Raw genomic sequence first — 21,326 nt, 5'->3', positions numbered from 1 at the left:
TATCACTAAGGGTTGCTTCCCAGCAGACCTGCTTGCCGCATAAATATAATGCTAAGCTAGAGAGGAGACACTCACTGTGTAATATATATATATAGTCTGTGAGGGGAACACAATTTCAAAGACTTCTTTTAAACTGCCTGTGAGATAACATTTTTTGACGAATAGCAATTTCATGGCAAAAATAAAAAACAACAACAAAAAAGAAGCTTTGTGCAAGCATATTGCATTAAACAACAAGAAAGGCTCTTTCATACACCAGTGGTTGGACCTAACAGATCCTGCACTGGTATAGTGATTACATCCTACACCTCTGTCAGAAAGCCAATCACAGGGAGCTATTTCTGACTAATTCTGCATGCAGATAAGGGTTGTCATTATCACCGAAACCCCCTCAGGATGGGGCTTCTGCCTTCTAAAGTAGTGTATGTTTCTCAGTGATTTTGATCAGGGAAGTCAGATTCAAGTGTGATGGAGGAACAGAAGTGTGTGTTCACCTATCAGTTTAAATAATACACGATGTCCCTGTTTCTTTGGTGATTACAGGGACAATTCAGACTGTTTTTAGCTATAAAGAAAACATTCAAAGACAAGGTACTTTGTCACTGTTAATTAAAGACTTACTCAGGAATGTGAAAAGGGCTGGATGGCAAAAATGGAGCTATAATGACACCGAATCCACTTTGACTAATGACATTTCATGTCAAAGGGCCTATTAGACGTGCCCCGAGACATCAGCATGATACTCGAATCTATTTGGAAAAGCATCTCTCTGCAGGATGCGTCAGTCAGTCTCTTTGCAGTCATTTCACAGAAACCTTTATGTAATCTGTAATTCTCCACTAATAAAGCGGTATATGTGAAATTTGTGAAAATTCACGTTTACAGCAGAAGCAGATGAGAGTAGTGGGATAATTGATAATAAAAGACATATTGACATTATGTTCCATTAGTAATGAAACTGATGACTTACAAAAACAGAAAACCAGATATTGCTGTGGAAAGTATTAAATGTGTTTGAGAGCAAGATCAACAGCCAGTCTAATCAATATTTCATATTAACAATCAATCAGTTGAGTGTGTGTTATCCAAAGGTTCTTGTCTACAGAGGACTATCACATACAGTTTATTCGTCCAGGCTCCACATGGGGTATTACATCATTTGATTTTCACATCTCTTATCTGGTTTACTTGCCAGCTGCAACATGCAAAAACAAAACTGTTAAGAGGCAAACTGAGCATTCAGCAGAACCAGAGCATCGCATTGTTTCAGGGTTTGATGGAGACTAAAGTAGAGCTACAATAAAGGCAATATTGCACTAACAAGGTCGCTGGACAGCAAAGTTTAAAGCTCTTTAACACTGCAGTTGGATATAGAGTTAATGTAGGTTTGTGGTGTTGGCTCTTTTCTCAAGTATTTACCCTGTTGTGTTCATTTTCACATAGAAGTCATTCGTTTTTCCTCAGGCAAGTCCAACTTGAAAACGACAGCTTGGCTCGTCATCTTTTACCACACTGAAAGGATGAGGCTGTGAGGATTTTACACTTCAGCCAGGGGCAATAAAGGCGATGACTCACTCGTTCGCTTCTCTGTGCCTGTGCAGGCCAGCCTCATCATGTTCAACTGCACCACCCATCCCCCCCCCCCCCCCCCCCCCCCCCCCCCCCCCCCAAGTCTGAGTTAACAGCCTGTCCCCAGCAGGATGAGCTGGCTGTAAACCACACCAGGTCTGTTAATTAATTAATGTACCCTAACTGCAGGGCTGGTTCCCTCCATTCTAGTGGAGCAGTTTTCAGCTGGCTGCACTGGTGACTGCCGGTGCTTTTGGGTTCCTGCTCTGGTGTGACATAAAGGCAACAGATAGACATGACCGTGGATAGGAGGAAGACTTCATCACCATAGTCACTATTAATCACCCAGGGCCATTGTGGTCCTGTCCTGTAAACAGCGCAAGTGCAGGCAGAGAAAGAAGAGAGGAAGAGGGGGCAGGGTGGCTGCAGGGAGAAAGAGGGGAGAGAATGGTTGGGGATCAGCCTGTATGCCTGCCTCAGCTCCTACTGCGGGGCTGGGGAACAGTGCTGCTGTCTCAGTGTTTGTCCTCCGTGTTCTCCCAGATCCCGGATCCTGAGGTAAGAACCTGATACATCACCTTGTCCTCCACAGGTTCCTCTCAGAAAGAGCCTCGAGGTTTCTAAGTGACGAGTGTAGGTACATCGGCGTTTTAAGGGGAAGCCTAAATGTGTACGATTAATGCTCCTTTGTATTGCCGCCGTAGTTGTGTCTTGCCTTATTGGAGGAGGAGAGGGTGAACCTATGTTGAACCCTGATATATTATATGGGCTGACATGAACAGCCATGTCACACATGTTTAAATGGGTGCTCTTAGAGGGGAGCTAGGTGACTAGTACTCGAAGGGTTTTCGTGCTTTTGATCGGGATAGAGAAAAAAGAGTTACATTCAGAGAATTTGATTAGACCTGGCTACAAAAATGATCTGAAGTCCATTTTCTTAGGTATGAAACAATAAATGATGACTGCATGACTAAACATTCTTATAACATCAAGTCAATCAGTAGTAGTCAACTACAGGAACATGAAAGTGAATGAATTTTGTGTTGAATACTAATAGTGTGATATTTAATGTGTTCCACAAGGAAACAATATACCAATGTTTATCTATGACTCATTTTTGCATCAACATCCTCTGAACTTCAGTTTGCAGCAAACAGGTTTAAGAGAAAGATGAGAGAAAGCACGAGAAACTTCTAGTAACAGTCTCCCTCTTGGTGTTTGTGTGATGCCTTTTAAGAGCTTGAGACAGAAGATGGTTAATAAATAATAATAATGTTTGTTGTTGCTGTAGAGGACAGCAAAACTATTTTCTAGTAAGCATGTGCTAAATGTAGAATTAAATATAAGGCTTTAGATTTCAGGAAATTGTTTGTCCATATTCTTTGTGCATAATATTGGTCCTGTACTTCATTACTTGAGTAATTGGCCTTTTGCTCTTATATGTTGAGTCATTTTTAACCAAGTGCACACTTTTCTATTTTTAGGTATTAATCCCTTGTTCTTATACTAATGTTCCTTGATTAGTCCCCAGAGGTTTTCCTTAGCGGAGCAAATCAGAACTATTATTTGAGGGAGAATATTCAATCAAGGCTTTGAAGATTTAACATACCAACTAATCAGCCAAACATCCAACAAATAAAAATGTTTTATAGATTTAGGTATGTAATCATTAACATTGGGGTTACTTGAGGTCATTTTGTGCTTGTTGTTTCACTGAAAGAAAAAAAAAGGCAAATAAATAATTAATAAAATAAGAAATGTCCTCAGGAAGAAAGTACTTAGCATTACACAATCACTCTTAAAGAAAAACAGTTGTTTTATTAGATGTGCAAAATATCCTCAATAAGTGAGTTGCACACACACACACACACACACACACACACACACACACACACACACACACAAAACATTTTTTGGCAACTTCTCACAGCCCTTCTTGTATCCTGCTCAGTGCATAAACGGTGCAGACACCCTGAAGCCGTGTACACTGTCACATTTGGCGTGTTTGCTTGTTATCAGTTCTTTTTAGACTAGAGTAAACAAACTGGTCCTTTTGCACTGGCGCTTTTAAAGCAAGCAGAGATATCCTGGGAAGTTGACGAGCGCTTGTTTTTAATTTCTAGTATGATAGTGACATCTCTCATCCTTTTTAGTATTTTAACTGACTTACCCTTCCCATCAACTGTTTCCTTTTCATCTCATCCTATGCTGCTGTTTATCACGTGTATGATATCACCATTTTAGTTTATTTTTGAAACTTTGATTTTTTGTGGTTCATCTCATAATTCTGTTACACATAAAGGCAACAAATGCAATAATGTCCATTTTCTGATCTGTTCTCTGTTGGTTTATGGACTAAAGTGTAGAGTTTCCAAAACAGCCTTGTATCATCCAATCAAGTGATCGATACAGAGGAGACAGGGAGAAATCTACTCAGTAATTTTATCAGGGAACCGGCCCTCTGATGGCTGTGGTAGTACCGATCCAAGTCATTGATCTAGCAGGAAGACAAACGCATACTACAGCCAGTTTCTACACTTATTGTTCCCTAATCCACAGCTCTGGAGAGAGCTTTGAAATCACAAAATAGTTGGTCTTGGACGGTAACAAGAAAAACTTTGTACAACATGCGAGACATCTCAGAACACTGAGAAAGTTTATGGAAAGCAGGCAACTTGTGCAACACATTCACTGCTGTCACTGTGGGTACTTGTTTTTAAGGGGGACCATGTAAGTTCACATCTGGCATGGAAACATACAGGGGGTTTGGGGAGATTTCCTTAAAGAAATACTAAAGATCCTTTTTATGGAGGACTGAAAGTGTCATTAAAATATTAGAGAAATAAAATGCAGTCACACTAACAGAATGTACAATATGAAAACATACATTCAGAATAAAAATTAATCAAAAGTTAAATATTTGACTAAATTACATATTACTTTTTAAAAATTATAGTATATGAGATTTAAAAAAGATTTTGAATATGAAGCAACAATAAATACTTTGCATAAAAATACAATTTGATCATCTTAAAGTGTTACAAATAAATCTAAGAACATAATGAAAATGTATATTAAAATGCAGTTTTTAAAAGAGAGCTACAAAACATTCACAAATTGTTTTAGGAATGGAGCACATGGATCAACATGTATAGGAAAGACTAAATGAGAGGAATACAGGAATAGGAAGCAGGGGGTTCTGTTCAATTTCTCTTTTCAAACTACATTTTATTATTGTAATTAATTATTTACTCACTACATACTTATGGATGGCTTTATGTTTAAATTTAATATATTTTTCATTTAATACATTTGGTTTATTAATATTATTAATTAATTAATTAATTAATTATTATTAATACATTTAGTTTATTTAATTTAATACAATTTTTCATTTTAACAACATATTTATGGATTAATATATTATTTGAAAATGATTTCAACAATTTCTGTTCCATTCACTAAGTTAACAAGGGAATTAGTTTTTATTTATAGCTATTTATTTTCTATTTATTTACTTATTTTCCAAATCCATATATTTATGCCTTTTTATTTATTTATTTATTTTATTTTATTAGCCTTTTTATTTGTACGATAATTGATTAAACAATTTTGTTAGAAAATGCTCTGATAATTGTTTGCTTTGTCTCTTGGGATTTTCTTACAGTACATCTATATATCAAATGTACTGCATGCGTGTGGCTGTCAAAATGTGTTTCTGTGGCCCAGTGAGTGTGATTTCACAGGTGTCATCAAACTGAAAGAGTTCAAAGATAAGACTCAGCACTGCCTACTGATGGAATAATGTTGTAATGACTACTGTGTACTCATGAGTTGGTGGTGACGGCATTTAGGGTTGATACGATCCCAGCACCAGATGGTGTCTATAATTATATGAGTTCATTATATGGGTTCATTTTGATATCAGCTATAAACCTTTAATGTTTTATTATCATGAAATTGTGTTAAGAAAATCTACAATCTGTGGACATGTAAACATTTGCCAAAGTATCCTTGCCAGGTAAATACAATATGAGCTACACTGTAGTTGTTGTTAATAACTGAAATGATGTTGAGGCGCTAACATTGCTCGGAATGAAATGTGAGGCTGTACAAGGACATACAGTACAAGGATGTTGGCAGCACACTTGTAGTAAATTCACAGAAAGGAGGCAGATATTATTCCTTAATGCTTCATCCAGCTGTATGCTGAAGAATCAATGCCCGTCTGACTTCAACCCTTATTTCTTATCTAAATGGTAATGCTTTGTGACAATATGACAGATTCAAAAACTTTTCATTTTACTTTGAGTCAGAAAAGATTGCAGAGTGACTGAAAACTTGAACACCAAGTACTTTACTGACATGCTGCATTGCCTAAAGAATGAAGTATCACAGTGAAAACTAAAAATAGTTCTCTGAAATTTGAGGTCCTCTAACATCGTGTTGCTCCTTGAGCTTTGCACTGTTGTTAATCCTTTTTTTTTTGTGAAGATTTATTTTTAGTTTGTGTGCAGATATATAAAAAACAGTTGATGCTCTCTCTCTCTCTCTCTTTTGCCCACAGCTTTTACCCACAGATCCCCCAAAGAAGCCCGACCCTGTCACTTCAGAGACCGTTATTTTCTGGGGGCTGCGGTTATGGCAGGTCATTGGTATCTTTTCCATGTTTGTTCTGGCAGTTGGTTAGTATATCTCAGGAAATCACTTTGTTGTCACCTTCACAAATCATTCATAAAGAAAACAGCTATCTTGAGATGTAGCCGCAGAATGCAAATGTCCTCAATTATGAGTTCACGATGTGATAATCAAGCACAGTGTGATTGATTATCACAATAATACTGATATTATGTCAGCAAATGGAACAATTTCACTAAGCAGCTGATAAGAACAACTGCAGGATGAGGGCAGAGATACTTTGTTTTGTTTGTTTGTTTGTTTTATTCTGGCAGATTTGTTTCAGAAAACAGTTCAAGTCTTCATTCTTATCTGCATTTTGGCCTGAATGGAGTCTTTGGCATGCTCACATTGGCAGTGGTAGCATAATGACATTTAGCAGGTTACACATTTGTTCCCTGATGCAGTTCAGCCGGGGCTAATCATTAATTGCATATTAAAAAGGAATACTGTAGGGGAGACACCACATCATTTGCTTTTGAGATACTTCACCAATCATTTTTTAGAAAACATGACCTCCCGGTGCATTTAGATGAAATAATAATTTTACCACATCCTAAAGAACTTGATTGATAAACAGTCCTAGTGCCACTGTGAAACATGTCACTGTGCAAGCAAAAAAATAATAACCCTGCTTTCATGCAAGCTCTTGGTGCCATGATGGGTTATGATGACCACTGGCCTTAGACACAAAAATGCCATGGGCCTACTTACCTACTCATGCAGAGAGTAAACACTCCATGTGCCCTTTCTGAGAACATGGATTTTGGTTGCACAGTAACACAAGGAAACTTACAACCACGCAGAATGTGTTATTTTGACCTCATAGTTTTCATTTTGTAATGTTAAATTTCTGCTATTTTGTTATGTTCTATGTATTCTGTATATACAGTATATAATATTTTACAGCACGATTTTACATCTTAAGGATTCAGACATACTTTAATTGAAATAAAACTGGAAACCGGAAGAAATGTCTGACTTAAAGCATTGACTTTCTTCTGGGAAAAGTCACTGCTCAAATCAATCAAGTCCAACTACCAGATCATAAGTGATAGGCTGTTTGGGTGTGTTCGTCTTATCCTTAGATAGTTTCTAACATTGTGAATATTTGCCAAAAGGACTGTTCTCCTTGAAAGGCCCTGATAAGAAGCGACATATTATTATTAGCAGCTTTTTTCTCCACTGGAGTTGTCTTTATCCCTCTTAACCCTATCTGGTAGTGCCACCCCAGGCTTCACCGCTATCACTCATCCCAGAGCTGCAGCCCTACTGTAAACTTGGGCTAGCAGCATCAGGTCCTTCAAGCAGACAGGACTGTAGCACTGACAGAGCAGCTGCTGACAGTTTATGGTTTGTCCACCTACCAAGTCTGCATTTCCCCCATGCACGTCTTATTTCTCTATGTTGACCTTTCACAGAGACATGTATTCAGCCGGCATCACATTGATTTGACCTACTCATCATAGGCTTCTTTTCATAAATAAACTCACACCCATTGTTCATAGACCACTGGGAGTCAATTGACCTAAGTGAAGATACCACAACAGACTCTGTGGGTTATCTGGCTTGGCTGGCTATTTATGAAAAGATTTAGTAAACATGCATTTTCTCAAAAAAAAAAAAAAAAGAAGAAGAAAAAAATGACATCCACAAATATCCATCAAGTCAATTCTCATATTCAAACTACAGTTTTGACTAGAGACCAACACAGGCCAAAGCACTGGAGACACTGAGCAACGGGACTGAATCCTCGAACTATGCAAAATACAGATTTTACAGTGAACAATGCAAAAGGGAACTAAATAAAAACACCGAACAGCAAAATAAAGCGCTAACATAATTGGCAGTACAGTAATACAAAAAACATATGACATCTGCTGCCAGCAATCATCTATCTATCTATCAGCATGCAGACCCACAAAATCAGTGATTCAAAAGTACAATACCTCAATAAAACCATTAAATCCATGAACGCCACAGGTGTAGCTTTTCTGATAAACTCATTTATACACCTACAACTGTTCAATAGGTGATGCTATTCAGTGGTTTAAAAAGTAATTGAGTGTAATTAGTACTGAAAGCTTAATCCATACAGTGTTTAACAAATTTCTTAGACCCTCGCCATAAAAACAAGAAAACACAAATATTTAAGAAATCTTTCAAAACTTGACAAAAATACTTTTTTGTTAAGCAAAAACCAAATTTTGTTCAATTTTTTTGTATCCAAATTTGAGCTGACACACTGCACAGAAAGTAATCAAAAATAACGCACCTGCACGGCATCCGCAATCATGCCCCGCCGACTTAAATATTGTACTGGGTCCTGTGGTTGGGTTGTTGTTGTTGGTGTTATGTTGAGCTGGCAGCGGGAGAGCTGCAGCTCTGAGTGCGAATGTACAGCAACCGTGTAGGGATTAATAAAAACTTATCGAAATGCCACTGGGTCTGCCGTGGACGTTTACAATGTGATGTTTACAACTTATGGTTATTAACGGCGATTCATCTGCTGATTATGTTTTTCTCAATTATTTGGTTTGAAATTATTTAAAAAATCTCAGGGCTCAAAGTGATGTCACCCCAGTGCATGGTTTTGTCCAACCAACAGCCCAAACCTCACAACATTACCCAATTAATGAAAAGCAGGTTTTAAAATTGTGTATAAGACATGTCATCTGCAAAGGCATTGATGGCATGGCCAAATATTTTTGCAATATTTGTGGAATTTCAGTGTCTAGTAACGGTCTCTAAAACATGATTGAGACAAACCAAGAAAACAAGAAGCTGGGAACTTGCAAAGTGGGGCTAACTTGTCAAAGCAGGTGATAGGGAACAAGTTATAGCTTAATGACACATTATTAGCTATTTGATCACCTAATCTACACTCGTTTCATGTGTCTGTGCATGTATGAGAGCCCACTTGCCCTTCATGCATGTGTCATCAAAGAGACTCATGGGGAAAAAGGTACAACAAGAGTAACTAATCCTCCATCGTGTCCACAGTTGCACATGCATACTTCCTGAAATGAATATAATCTCCGCCTGAGAGGCTCTACTTTTATTTTTGCTCCCCTCTGCTCTCTGTTGCACCATTTGTGTGCATTTGTGTGTCCTCTGCTCCACTTGGAGACACGTGGAGAGGAGTGGAGAAGACACAAATGGAGCCACGAGGAGGGGATTTGGTGTGCAGAAGCTTCCCTGACAGTTTTAATCTTTTTAATTGCTTTGTTCTTGATGCTGCTTTTCAATGTGCTGCATATATTTTAAGCATTATGTTATTTTTTTCTTTCCCCTTACCCTTAAAGTCCCGACTGTGTCCTAAACCTCTTGTTTTCCTCTCTTGCTTAAAAAGGCACACACAGTGGCAGTCTCTATGTCTGACTTCATCTTGCAAGAGCTCTTTCCGATACCATGGGAGAGTGTAGGTGGAGGCTGTGGGCAAAAGACGCAGGGAAGAGGTGCAGATTAATTTGCATATTCATCAATGTGCATATACAAAATGAGCCAAAGGTGTTGAGTTACAGCTGAGCCTTTTTAAGACATGAATGAATTATCCTCGTGTACATAAATAAATAAGTAAAAAAAAAAAATCCTAAGTATATACTTTGGATCTTTAATAGTTTATTGAGTGCCTGGGGGGTGGCTGTTTTAAAGCTAGGACTATCGTTTCATGCATGAAATGTTATGGTTTTTAAAAATTATTTTAGAAAATTAACTAGATAGTTGCTAATTAATTTTGTGCTCAATCAACCAAACATTTTATCTCTACTTCTATAGACAATGTAATCTGTAAAAGGGCTCTACATGCATGGCTGCTTCTGCTTCAGTAACAAACATAAAAGCATAGCAACAATTTAACAATACAATATACAAAACCTATTCAATGTGCACACAGCGGTTTGTAACAATAGAAAGCCTTTCACAAACTTACACTTTACACTCGCACATGCAGAGACCCAGACGGGCAAATATGACTAAACCTAATCTAACATTCTAACTAGATTCTTCATAACCAGCATTTTGGTAAATAAAGATTAATTATGGATGTTTCATTCACCGCTCCCTGCTGAGCATGCCATGTTTGAGTGATGAAAGAGAGAGCAAGACTAGAAGTAGCATGCAAGATGTAGGATGCTATTAAACATATCCTGTGGCTGTGTACCTTCTCTCCAGCTAGAATTACAAAAGAAAAAGAAAATACACCAATCAATGTTAAAACTGTCACCAGTAAGGCCAATGGATGTGGGGAACTAACAAATGGTGTCTGCGGGGAAATTGAAGCAGAATTAGAGGGACAAAATAAATAAATTTATCACCATTTTAACTTTAAAAAACATGACCAAGCAACAACTGTCATGAAAAACAAAATGAAATACGGCAACAGACTTTGAAGCTGATCAGCTCAACACATCAATCCAGAAGAAAATTCACATTCACCAGGGAGTAGGCAACAAACACCACAGCTCAGTCCCTGTCAGGACAAAGCTCTCTGGCACTGGCTGTCTTCTCCTCAGCTTAAGTACTACCACAGCTGATTGCTGAGTGGAGCCAGCTGCTCACTGGCTCCACTGGAAGGTGGGCTGTACCGAGACCGGGAAGAGCAACACAGCAAACCAACACAGCAAAACTACAGTTGGCCTGCTAAACATGTAACACAGTTACACTTCATTATGCAGCCATGTGGCTGTGGTGCAACTTCATCACACGTCAGCATCGGTTTCAGTCAGTTAGTCATTGAGGGATGTGTTTAGAACAAGAAGCACTCACAGGCGTTTTTAGACATTTTCTCCCTCTTAGTTTGCATCTTTGTGTAGAGAGATTCATACTGCAGCAGGATAATGAGTCCAAGTGAACCAGGATTAAGGAGCACTCATGGACTCCTCAGTAGCTCGACTTTACTCACCACTGAATATTTGAGGAAGCATTTGTATGCTGACAAAGCAAAACATGTCACAAAACATTCTTTGGAACTTTGTCCAGTAATGGTAGGATAGGGTAAGGTATTTTCTTGCACACACCTCCAGCTTGATTGCTTTCTGTCATCAAAGAATGGGAGGAGGACGACCAAAACACCAAACAAATACAAAGATATTCTGAAATCTATTTATTTTTTAAACATTCAGTCAGAATGTTAATATATATTGTATTTTGCTTATATTCATTTGTAATGTGGAATTTATAAAAATGTACCTTAGTATTCTCAGTGTTTTGGACCCCACTGCATATTGTGACTGCCACTGCCCCTTAAGTTCTTATTGATCATGTAAGGTGTTATTAAAATGTCTTATTCAAATAACGCCACCCTATCTTTATCCTTGTTCTTCTCTCCTTTAGTCATCACTCTGTGCTGTATATTCAAATGCCGAATTCCCAGAACAAAAAAGGAAATTGAAGCAAGGCATGCACAAAGGCAGGCTGCCAAGAAATACGCCAACACATTAGAGACAGTGCCACCTCTTAATGAGCTGACTGAGATCCCAGGCTGTAAGTACCCCTCTCTCATATCTTTCAAATATTAATATGATAGTATTAGATTGGTTTATAATTGAGTTATAATTGCAAGCAGGTACCAGCTACCAGCTGCGGAAGTTCACAAGAACTGTCCTACTCCTTAAATACTTCAACTACCAGTTCCTTCAAATGAGAGAAATGATGGATAACTGCTTGAATTTTCCATGCATTCCTCTTGAACCATTAGTGAAGTGCACAGAGATAGACAGAGAGAGACATCACACTCCCTTAGACCAAAGCACATCGCAGACATGGATGGGGGGGGTAACACTGGTGACTTCAGTTCTGTATGGATGAGTTACAATAGGAATTTGGGTTTCTATCTACAATCACAGAAGTTTTTCTCTCTAGTATTGCAGTTCTGCTTTGTGATTAAGATCAAGGACAGCTCTCTTTTTACATAACTTATTTTCTAGGATAGCTTTGATTTATTAAACTTTTGCTGTCTCTTTTTTTTCACCTCACAAAATGTTTCACACTTGGTTAAAGTCTTCTTCTGATACTTTCATGTACTAAACTCTTCTCTTCTCTTCTCTTCTCTTCTCTTCTCTTCTCTTCTCTTCTCTTCTCTTCTCTTCTCTTCTCTTCTCTTCTCTTCTCTTCTCTTCTCTTCTCTTCTCTTCTCTTCTCTTCCAGCTGCCCCTGATGCTTCTGCAGTACAGACACTCTCTGAGCAGGTTCAAACTCAGAGTGCTAACAACAGCCAGCCCTCAGTTGTTAGGGTCAGTGAGGAGCATCCCAGCTCCCTCACTTTGCCAGAGACAGCATGATATTTTCCCCCTCCTTTTCTTCAGCTCTTATCTTCCTTCAGACACTTCTCTTGGCTAAATCGCTTTAACAAAAAAAAACATAGCATGCACATTGGCAGCTGCTCTAAAAGTCCCCTTCTTGCATTTATCACACATGCATCAGCCTGTTCGATATTTAGTGCATCTGGTTTTCCTTGAATGAAATTTAAGAGAAGCTCAACGAGAAAAGAGCATCTCTCATTCAGCTGCTTACCTCATCACTTTTGAACTAGTCAGAAATTAGAGTACCGGTACAATCTAATCTAACTTCTCCAAACTTTGCTTGATAGTGAGTTTTAATGGAGCTGAATAGTAGGTATTGTGCTGCTTCTGTGAATGTAACTACTCTGGCTCTATAGGGCAGCTTGGCTTTTGTAGTCCATACTGTATGTTCTTGTGTACTTATGTCCCTAAATGTCCCAATATTTTTTTGCTTCATGTTGATGAAAATGTGGATTTCAAGACAAAACGGATTTGATCAGAAATTCTGAAGACAGGATATTGCTATTACAAAATCATTGTAAACTGTAATGAACGTACCACGCCTCGTATCTATTGTTTGTGCTCTGTGTTTGTCCCCGTCCCTCTCTGTCTGTTTGCTTCTCCAAAGTGGTTTTAAATAAAGCAAATCAAGCACGCTCTCTTTTTCTAGTGTATATGGACGATCTGCACGGCACTCCTGGGTTTAATTATTTGAACGATTAAGTGTTCTTATTCTTACAAATGTTCTTTGGTGCGTTTCCTCAAAGATGGTGCTTTCTTAGGTAAGAATAATGGCAAATAACCACAGACAGCTGTCACTTCCTGTTCCTCTAGGTGCTATATCATGTAACAGTACATTAACTATTTATTGTAAAAATCAGAAAAAAGAAAAAACAACACAATCAGCAGTCACTGAGTTGCCAGGTGATCATTTATTAAAATAAGACCTGCATTTGGGCACATGATGACTCTGCTGTGGTCAAAGCATCCAGAGTTTTATACTCTCTAGTGTCAACCAAAAAATGTTGGTCCAATATGCACTGGAGTAAATATTCTGTTATTGGCTATAAACTGAGTGACCATATGTCTTGAAGTGGGGCTGAAGGGAAACAAAAGAGTGAAAACATATATGCTTGTGCTAAAAAAAAACACACCACAGTACACGGTTTACAAAAGAGGAGCACTAACACACAAGCAAACATGCAAATTGCTGCCTCTCTCCGGGGAATATAACCAGCTGACACAACGCCAAGTTTTTAAGCAGTAAAATCTGACAAACCAAATGACCCTGTAAGTAAAGAAAATAAAACGAATCCTGTGTTGCTGAATGTAAGACAGCAAATATGTTAATATGAAGCTCAGGATTAAAAGTTTTGCGAGTTTTTTCTTCTACAATGAGGTTTTGATTATGCAAAGCAACATCAAATTCATGAAATGCTTTCCCGAAGTAGGCTAATCGGTAAAAGTAGCACTGAATTATAAATTAAATGTTACAAATGAGGATCAAGAAGTGTCCACTCCTATTTTTTGGATATGTGTGTGGATATCAGATCTGTTTACAAATCAGGAATAAAATAGGTTCATTGCATAAAAGTAAAAAAAAAAAACCATAAAACAAAAACGCAGCTAAACAAAAAGGCAGATATTGTGAGCATCTGTAAAATGAGCCGAGTTGGTTTTCACGCCACTAAAATGTCGGGCATCCTGTGTCACTTGCATGCACCTACTAGCTTCAAGCATATTGGCTCCAAAAATGAAATCTGTGGAAAGAAAGTAGTGAGCATCTCTGGCTTCACAGCCTGTATCTGTTTCAACTACTGTTACAGTGAGAGATGGAAGCCTCAGAGCGTTAGCGTCAACTTATTATCTCTCTCTCCCCATCTCTCTCAGAAACACTCACAGAAGACAGTTGTGAAACAGTTCCTCCAATTTGTCGTCTTCGCTTATCTACCATCATCTCTCATCCAGAGCTGCTGCTTCTGGAGCTCAAAGTGAATAGTTTCAAGTAGCTGGAAATGAAGACATTCCCGTGTGTCAGCCAGTAGTTGCATCTTTTGTTTGTAAGAAATCAAATGCATTTCTCGCACATCTGCCCCCCCTCAGACAGTAAGGAAAACATAGTTTGATGCGCAAAGACTTCCAAAAACAACTTTAGTCTTATTACAAGCCCATCTCAGGGCAAGATAAAAAGTTATTGTTCTTAAACACTCACTGTTTATGATGTCTTTGTGGCCATTTTTAGCTGAATTTGTCAAAATCTTAATACACTTATTGAGATGGAAGTCACTTTTTAATTTTCTAAATGTCACAACTCTAAAATTCACTAAGCCTTCATGTTTTATCAAAAATTGTGCCAGTTTTATCCACGCTGAACATCTGACATTTAATAGTGAGAGTCAGAGCCTTTCTTAACCTTAAACTAACCCACCGCAGTAAGTAAACAACAGGACACTGGCAAAATGGCACAAAGCCTACATGTCTGACATTGGAATTTAAATGACATATGAGTCTGATGGACATGGGATCAAAATGTTGGAAATTTAAATGCTTGTTTCTGCTCGCCAGGTTCAATCATAACCCGTCTGATAGCTCTAGAAGAAACCAAGAGAAAAGAGCTTTACAGTCGAGGATAATAGCAGAAGACAGCTTCAAAATATGGAAACACAAAGAAATCTATTCACAGACATTCTTATGGTTGCTTGATTATTTTAAGTCAGCTGGATTCACCCACTTCAGCTAAACGGGGGACTGAATGATCTTAGGTTTACTCCGAGTCCCTCTGGCAGCTTTTGACATTTGGTGTGTGTTTGTCATTTGGTTTCTTGGCCTTTGATTATATAGCCAGTGTTTTTTGCAGCTTTTGGAAAAATCATACAAAGAAGAAGAAAAAATAGAAGAAACCATATTTCACTCCAGCTCGTCGTCTGTATGTCCTTTGAGGAATTTTCACAGTTGGTCCTAATGAGTGTTACATTGTTGGGTGCCCATCAATCCTTGTTGGTGGAGTTTATATTCACTTATTGTTGATAAAGTGTGATAACCTTGGATATATCCTTGTTTAGTGTCTGTCTGAGATTAAGATGAGGAGACTTATACCAGCAACACATCTGGCAAAAATCAAACAAAGACGAGGGCTAATATATAGGGCTAGCGAGCCAGGCAGGGTGATATTTAAGATGAGAAAAGATAAAAATACATTTTATTTTACTCAAATGTATCGTTCTCCAATACTAAACTGCTTTTTATGCGATATGCATCTTCAGTAGCTCTGTTGGCCTCAGCCTCAAGATCTCGCCTCCTGAATAATAATGAGCGAAAACAAACCTGATTGTTAACTTTGGCTCTCCTGTTCTCATCTGTTAAGCACTTCAAACAATCCCATTAAAAGAATAAACAGACAATGGTTATTAGAAAAGGTGGAAACAGATGCGCCTTCATTATATTCAACCTACTTAGCCCAACACTCCGCTGGATTAAATTTTCCCACCCAATTAAAATTAGAGGCAGAGAGTGTCGACGATACCTGATGTCGCTGTGAAGCCTTTAACCCTTTTTCTTTTTTTTTCCTGCAGCTGCAAAAGCAGAAGCCACTGAGGAGGTAAAAACAGTTTCTGGGAAGGTGGATGCTGAAAAAGGAGAGAAAAAGACCAAGGAGGGCAAGAAAGAGGGCAAGAGTGCCAAAGAGGGGAAAGGAGATGAAAAGGACGCATCTACAAAGAAGAAGGGTGAAAAAGGCGAGAAGGGAGCATCCAAGAAGGAAGATGGGGATGGGAAAGGGAAGAAACCAGGAGAGAAGGGAGACAAAGGGGAAAAGGGAGCAAAAGGAGGGGCTAAAGGAGGGGGCAAGAAAGCTCAAAAGTAAACTCTGCTTTTCTGTAAATACCGGGAGAAAAAAATCCAATTTTTTCACTGGGAACATTTTGAAACTCTTTTTCTAAAGTGGAATTTGTATATTATATTGATAATAAAATATATGCGGATACATTATTACATTATTGATGTTTGTGTCTTATTAGGATATGAAAAGACAGTAGAATTATAGATTTATTATCTTATTCACAATTCACTGATGAACAATAGAGATCAGAAAGCATCCTCCAATCTCATCTGAAGTTTACACTGGTATCTACAACATGCCTACATCACAAAGGAGTGAAGAGAGAATGACTGAATGATGTGTCACTGCCCGCATTACAGTATCTAAAGCATGAAGACTATAAAGTCAAGTCCACTGAGTACACTTCGGCACAAGATAAATAAATGACAATGGAATACACATTATACTTCCATGAGAGGTATTTGAAACAATGAAATACAACCTTAGCTCTACGGTTATTGGCCCTATTGTACACTTGATTCCAAAACACAATCTTTTTACATAATACAATCAGAACAAAACACCATATTAAAGGGTATTAAAGTGGTCAAAGAGAATTTTCCAAGTGTTCTTGATTTACAAAAAAAAAAAAAAAAAAAGATCTTCATGCTCTGACATTGCCCGACCTCTGAGTGAAAAACTGGATTATACAACAGTAACATGGTATACTCTTTGATGGTCTGCAAATTAGGCTAACTTTCAGTTGTCACAAGCCTGGGAGAAATGCATTAAATTACCCATTATAAAGGATACAAATGGATGATAGATATTTAAATCTTCTGTGGCAGCAAGGTACGGTAACATGACTTTATAAAGGTTTCCCTCAGTCTGTCTTTTTCTATTTTCATCACTGCGGCATGCAGCCACCTGTAATTACTATTGTAGTCAATCCAGTCAAGCTTACGTCATAATTATAGCAGAATGAAAATGTTCCTTTTGACTGTCAAAAGCAGCTAGGAGCTCTATGGCAAACGGGAATTTGTTATATGACACTGAAATTGTAAGTTCAATCATTCTTGGTTTTGGTCTTTTATATATAATAGCAAAATATGAAGCATGTTAAAAACACTAAATACTTGCTAAAAGGGTAAACAGTCGGTGTGTAAAGTTGATTTCATTCTAGTGCTATTGGATCCAGTTTGTACTGTAAGCAGTAACTTGAACAGATGAGAATTTAAGTTAAAGAGGTGGCTAACTAAGTGTGAAATGACCCAAAGAGCCATGCAGGGGAGCTTACAGTTAAATTATATTTACTTGAGAATATGTAGAAATTTGGCCAGCTGCTGCTTGAAAATTTTGTGACATTCAGAATCATTCTAATGTTAGATCTTGAAACATAGTTTCAATGTTAAGGATTTAACAACAAATGTAATATTAAAGGCTTTGGTCTGTTGTTACTCTGTGTCTGGGTGTTTTGAATCTTTCACTGCTATTTACATGAAACGAAAGATTTTTTTTAAAGACAAGAAAAAAATAAAATATTACTGCAAAATTAAGACAATCTGGTCACTGTAAACGTGATGGTGGAGGATAATACAAATAAAATCTTCAGTATAACCTCTTCTCTGGCAGCTTATCATGTCTTTTCTCTTTGGTATAATAGATCATGTGAGCTACCCTGCCAATCATGCAGGCTAAGTATAGTAAATTACAAAGATATTCAACTGTTCTGTTTTGGCCTATGTACATAACCAAATATTGCCAACATCCCATAAACCAATACATGAAAAAAACAAAAACATCAAAACAGCTTTATAACATATAACATATCCATACATAGGAACACTTTAAGCTCACAATTAGAATGTATCTCTGATTTTTGTAAACATCGTGACTCGTATATACATCATAGAAGCAGCACAACACTGGACTGACTACCTGTAAAAAATACTGTGTAGTAGTAACTTCAGTTTTTTTTCTCTAGAGCATCACAAATATCACTCCTAGAATCCCACGGGGAATTTAAGACTCTTTGTTTCCTCCTTAAATTAATATTCCTCTGGAATATTAATAAGACTGTTGCCTCCATCCTGTGCCTTCTAATAGGGCTTCATCTTTTGACAACTTTGAGAATATATCCAGTATATACAGTTTTCCTTTGAGTTACATGACGTTACTCAGAGAAAAGGGTTGTCTGCAAAGACATTCTTACTTTGGTGTTTTTAGTTTGGCCGTGTGAGTATTAACATTTTATATGGACAAAAAACTAAAAACTAGTACATTCATTTTAACCATTCAAAATCTGTGGAGTCAGAGGACTGAATACTGGGTGGGGGGAGCGGTGTGTGAACGGAAGAGAAACACAAAATAATCTTTTATGACACACATGGATCCTCTGGAGCAAAAAGCTGACTATGCTAAAACACCACTTGAACAGTATAAAAATAGGTGTGCAACAACAGAGGACTTCAATTACCTGAGTAACTTCCCTTCTACGCTGAAGTGGATTTAATCCAATGCAGAACAAATGAGATTCCACACCAGGAAACATGAACACGTCTCAACAAGTAGGATTAATAGTTTTAAAGCCACACGTAATCTTCATTCAAAACTTCCTGATTAAATTGCCAACATTTTTGCCTCTGAGAGCGCTCAGTACCCACCTGGCTTTACTTTGGTGATTAAGGGTATTCTTGGCCATTGTAGTAACTACAAAACCCCAGTTTTTACTTATGCACAAAAAAAAATGACCACAAGATGATTGCTTCCAGAGGAAACATAAATGAAGGATAACAACAGTTATGGCAGTGAATAAGAAGTAAAGAACGGCAGTCCTCTTCTCAACATTTTACACATTCAGTGTGGCAGGCGGTTGGTGAAAGAGTTATTTGCTGCAACAACGACAGTCATCACCCATCAAATAAGCCCGCAAAAGCGATACGGCCTTTCTGCCTCGAGCCTCATCGCTTGGCAATGTTCCGGCTCAATTCACAGGAGAAAAAAACTGGCAGTGTCGATGCATGCAGGCATCCTGAGACTGTTTCGTGATGATTTTCTTTCCTCGATTTTCACCGACAAAGACAGCGTCCTGCAGGTCACATGACTGTCTCCCTCTCCTCCTCAACCACGGGCGAGGGTTTTTCGTCCTCACAAGGCCGAGTATGCGCAGAATGCTCTTCGGCTGGAATGTGGAGCTCCTGTCCCGATGACGGTATAGAGTTCTCTGACACGGAGCCATTTTTCACATACCCAGGGAGGTTCCTGTGCCCATTCACAGGCGCCGGTCCCAGCCTCGTGGTGAGGTGGAGGCCCAGCGGTCCTCTGGCAGTGACATTGGTAACACTGGTGTGTGATACCATAGGTCCATAGCTGTAAGTGTTACTGCCGCTTCGAGCTTTTCTTTTGAAGTCCAGGGCTAGAGTTCTCCTGCTCCAGGACTTTTTTATCTCAGCTTGCACCTTAGAAGAGAAAATACTTTTTTTTATGCATAAAAGCAGAAGTAAAAATGTGTAAAAGGCAACATTTCTGAGTTCTTACCTCTCCATTACAAAAGCAGTATATAATTGCCACTAGGAATCCCTGCAATATAGAAAACAGTGATTTTTACTCCCATTATCCGTGAGTGAAATATCTTTGCAATGCACTTTAATTTAACATTTTAGCTGTAAAATTTGGCATTTTGTTTGATATTTTCAGTCATCAGCTACTCCTGTTGTTCTTTTAATCTTGATTAGGATCTAACCATAACTCAAGAACTAAACAATAAGCAACAACTGGACATTCACTAACTGGTTTTTGGTGATAAGGTTAACCCTTAGGACATTTAAAATCCTGAAAAATCACGCCTATTAGATTTTTTGAGCACATCATTATTTATATCAGAATAAAATGAAATTTTCATCACAGGATTTTTACCTGGAAGGAGTTTGAGAGCATCTCGTAATGCATTTGGATCAACCATGGAATCCCATGCACCTCTGTATATGGCATGGCAATGAATATGATGTAGTGGACGCCAAACAGAGGCATCAGCACCAGCGTGGACTTCAACAGTTTTCTGTAACATTCAAAATCGTAACACAATACTTTATAAACATCTCATTTTGATAGATCAACAATAAAGATGAGTTGGTGGATTGAAGGTTAAAGTCATTTGTTAGCAAAAAATAAATAAATACACAAATCAAGCTTAATTTCCAGCTTTTTACATGCAAGGGTTTGATGATTTTTTTGATGATATTTGAAATCATTTGAAATTGAATGCTGAACAGTGCAGAACAGTTGGAATGCAATTTGAAGATGACCTTGTAGTCTGTGTTGAGAATTTCCCACGTTTAATCTCCCTGTGTTTGTGTGGGTTTTCTCCCACATTTGTAAGACTTAGGCTATGTGGGGAAATTCACTGCAGATAAAAGTGTGTCGTTTAGGGTTAGGTGTGTTTGTACGTGCACTGTGATGGACTAGAAACCTGTCGAGTATGTTCCCAGGATTTATTTTACTTTGACAGTTGGGATAGACTGTCACCCCGAGAAGCATAAGTGATTACAAAAATGCATTATATGGACAAAGGTGCGTACAGGAGCTGCTCTCCCATGAAGTTCTGGGCGCACAATTTTTGTGTTGATGTTAATGCCAGAGGAGGTTGCGAGCTCTGCAGTTACAGAGTCAGCAGAGCTGTGGTGACTTTTACGCACTAAACCCCTCAGCGCTTAGCAACCCTGCTCTGTAACTTTACTGTGGTTGCTGTGGTTCCTCAGCTCTTCCACTTTGCAGTAATATCACTTGCAGTTAATCGCAAATATCTAGGAGGAAAGAAATGTCACAAACTGACTTGTTGCAATGGTGACATACTATTACAGTACCGACCCATTAATTCACAAATGCCTGTAAAGGCAGACTGCATGGCTAGATGCAGTCTAGCCATGATTTTACAAAGAGATGTGGCTCAAGACTTTTGTCCATATCGTGTGCATCTCATGATG

General features: G+C 38.2%; 2 protein-coding genes across 2 annotated transcripts in view; one reads left to right on the top strand and one right to left on the bottom strand.

Annotated features, from left to right (window-relative positions):
- Positions 1–1,775: 1,775 nt before the first annotated feature.
- On the top strand, positions 1,776–16,515 carry tmie (transmembrane inner ear). The gene is made up of 4 exons (XM_085389438.1): positions 1,776–2,127; positions 6,137–6,254; positions 11,581–11,730; positions 16,100–16,515. Exons 1-4 carry the CDS (start codon positions 2,017–2,019, stop codon positions 16,387–16,389), a joined length of 669 nt encoding a protein of 222 aa, XP_085245564.1. The 5' UTR covers positions 1,776–2,016; the 3' UTR covers positions 16,390–16,515.
- Positions 16,516–16,698: 183 nt separating this feature from the next.
- The window catches only part of pth1r (parathyroid hormone 1 receptor), a 52,203-nt gene continuing 47,575 nt past the window's right edge, over positions 16,699–21,326 (bottom strand). The window contains exons 11-13 of the mRNA XM_085389437.1: positions 20,260–20,401; positions 19,882–19,923; positions 16,699–19,802 (exon numbers count right to left, since the gene is read on the bottom strand). Coding sequence (XP_085245563.1) covers positions 19,440–19,802; positions 19,882–19,923; positions 20,260–20,401 — 547 coding nt within the window. The 3' untranslated portion in view covers positions 16,699–19,439. The remainder of the gene's footprint in view (positions 19,803–19,881; positions 19,924–20,259; positions 20,402–21,326) is intronic.

This window comes from Rhamphochromis longiceps, linkage group LG18 (assembly GCF_057381845.1).
Source record: "Rhamphochromis longiceps isolate RC_006_pf linkage group LG18, R_longiceps_female_GT1.1, whole genome shotgun sequence".
Lineage (NCBI taxonomy): Eukaryota > Metazoa > Chordata > Actinopteri > Cichliformes > Cichlidae > Rhamphochromis > Rhamphochromis longiceps.
This window is presented reverse-complemented; position numbering and strand designations above follow the sequence as displayed.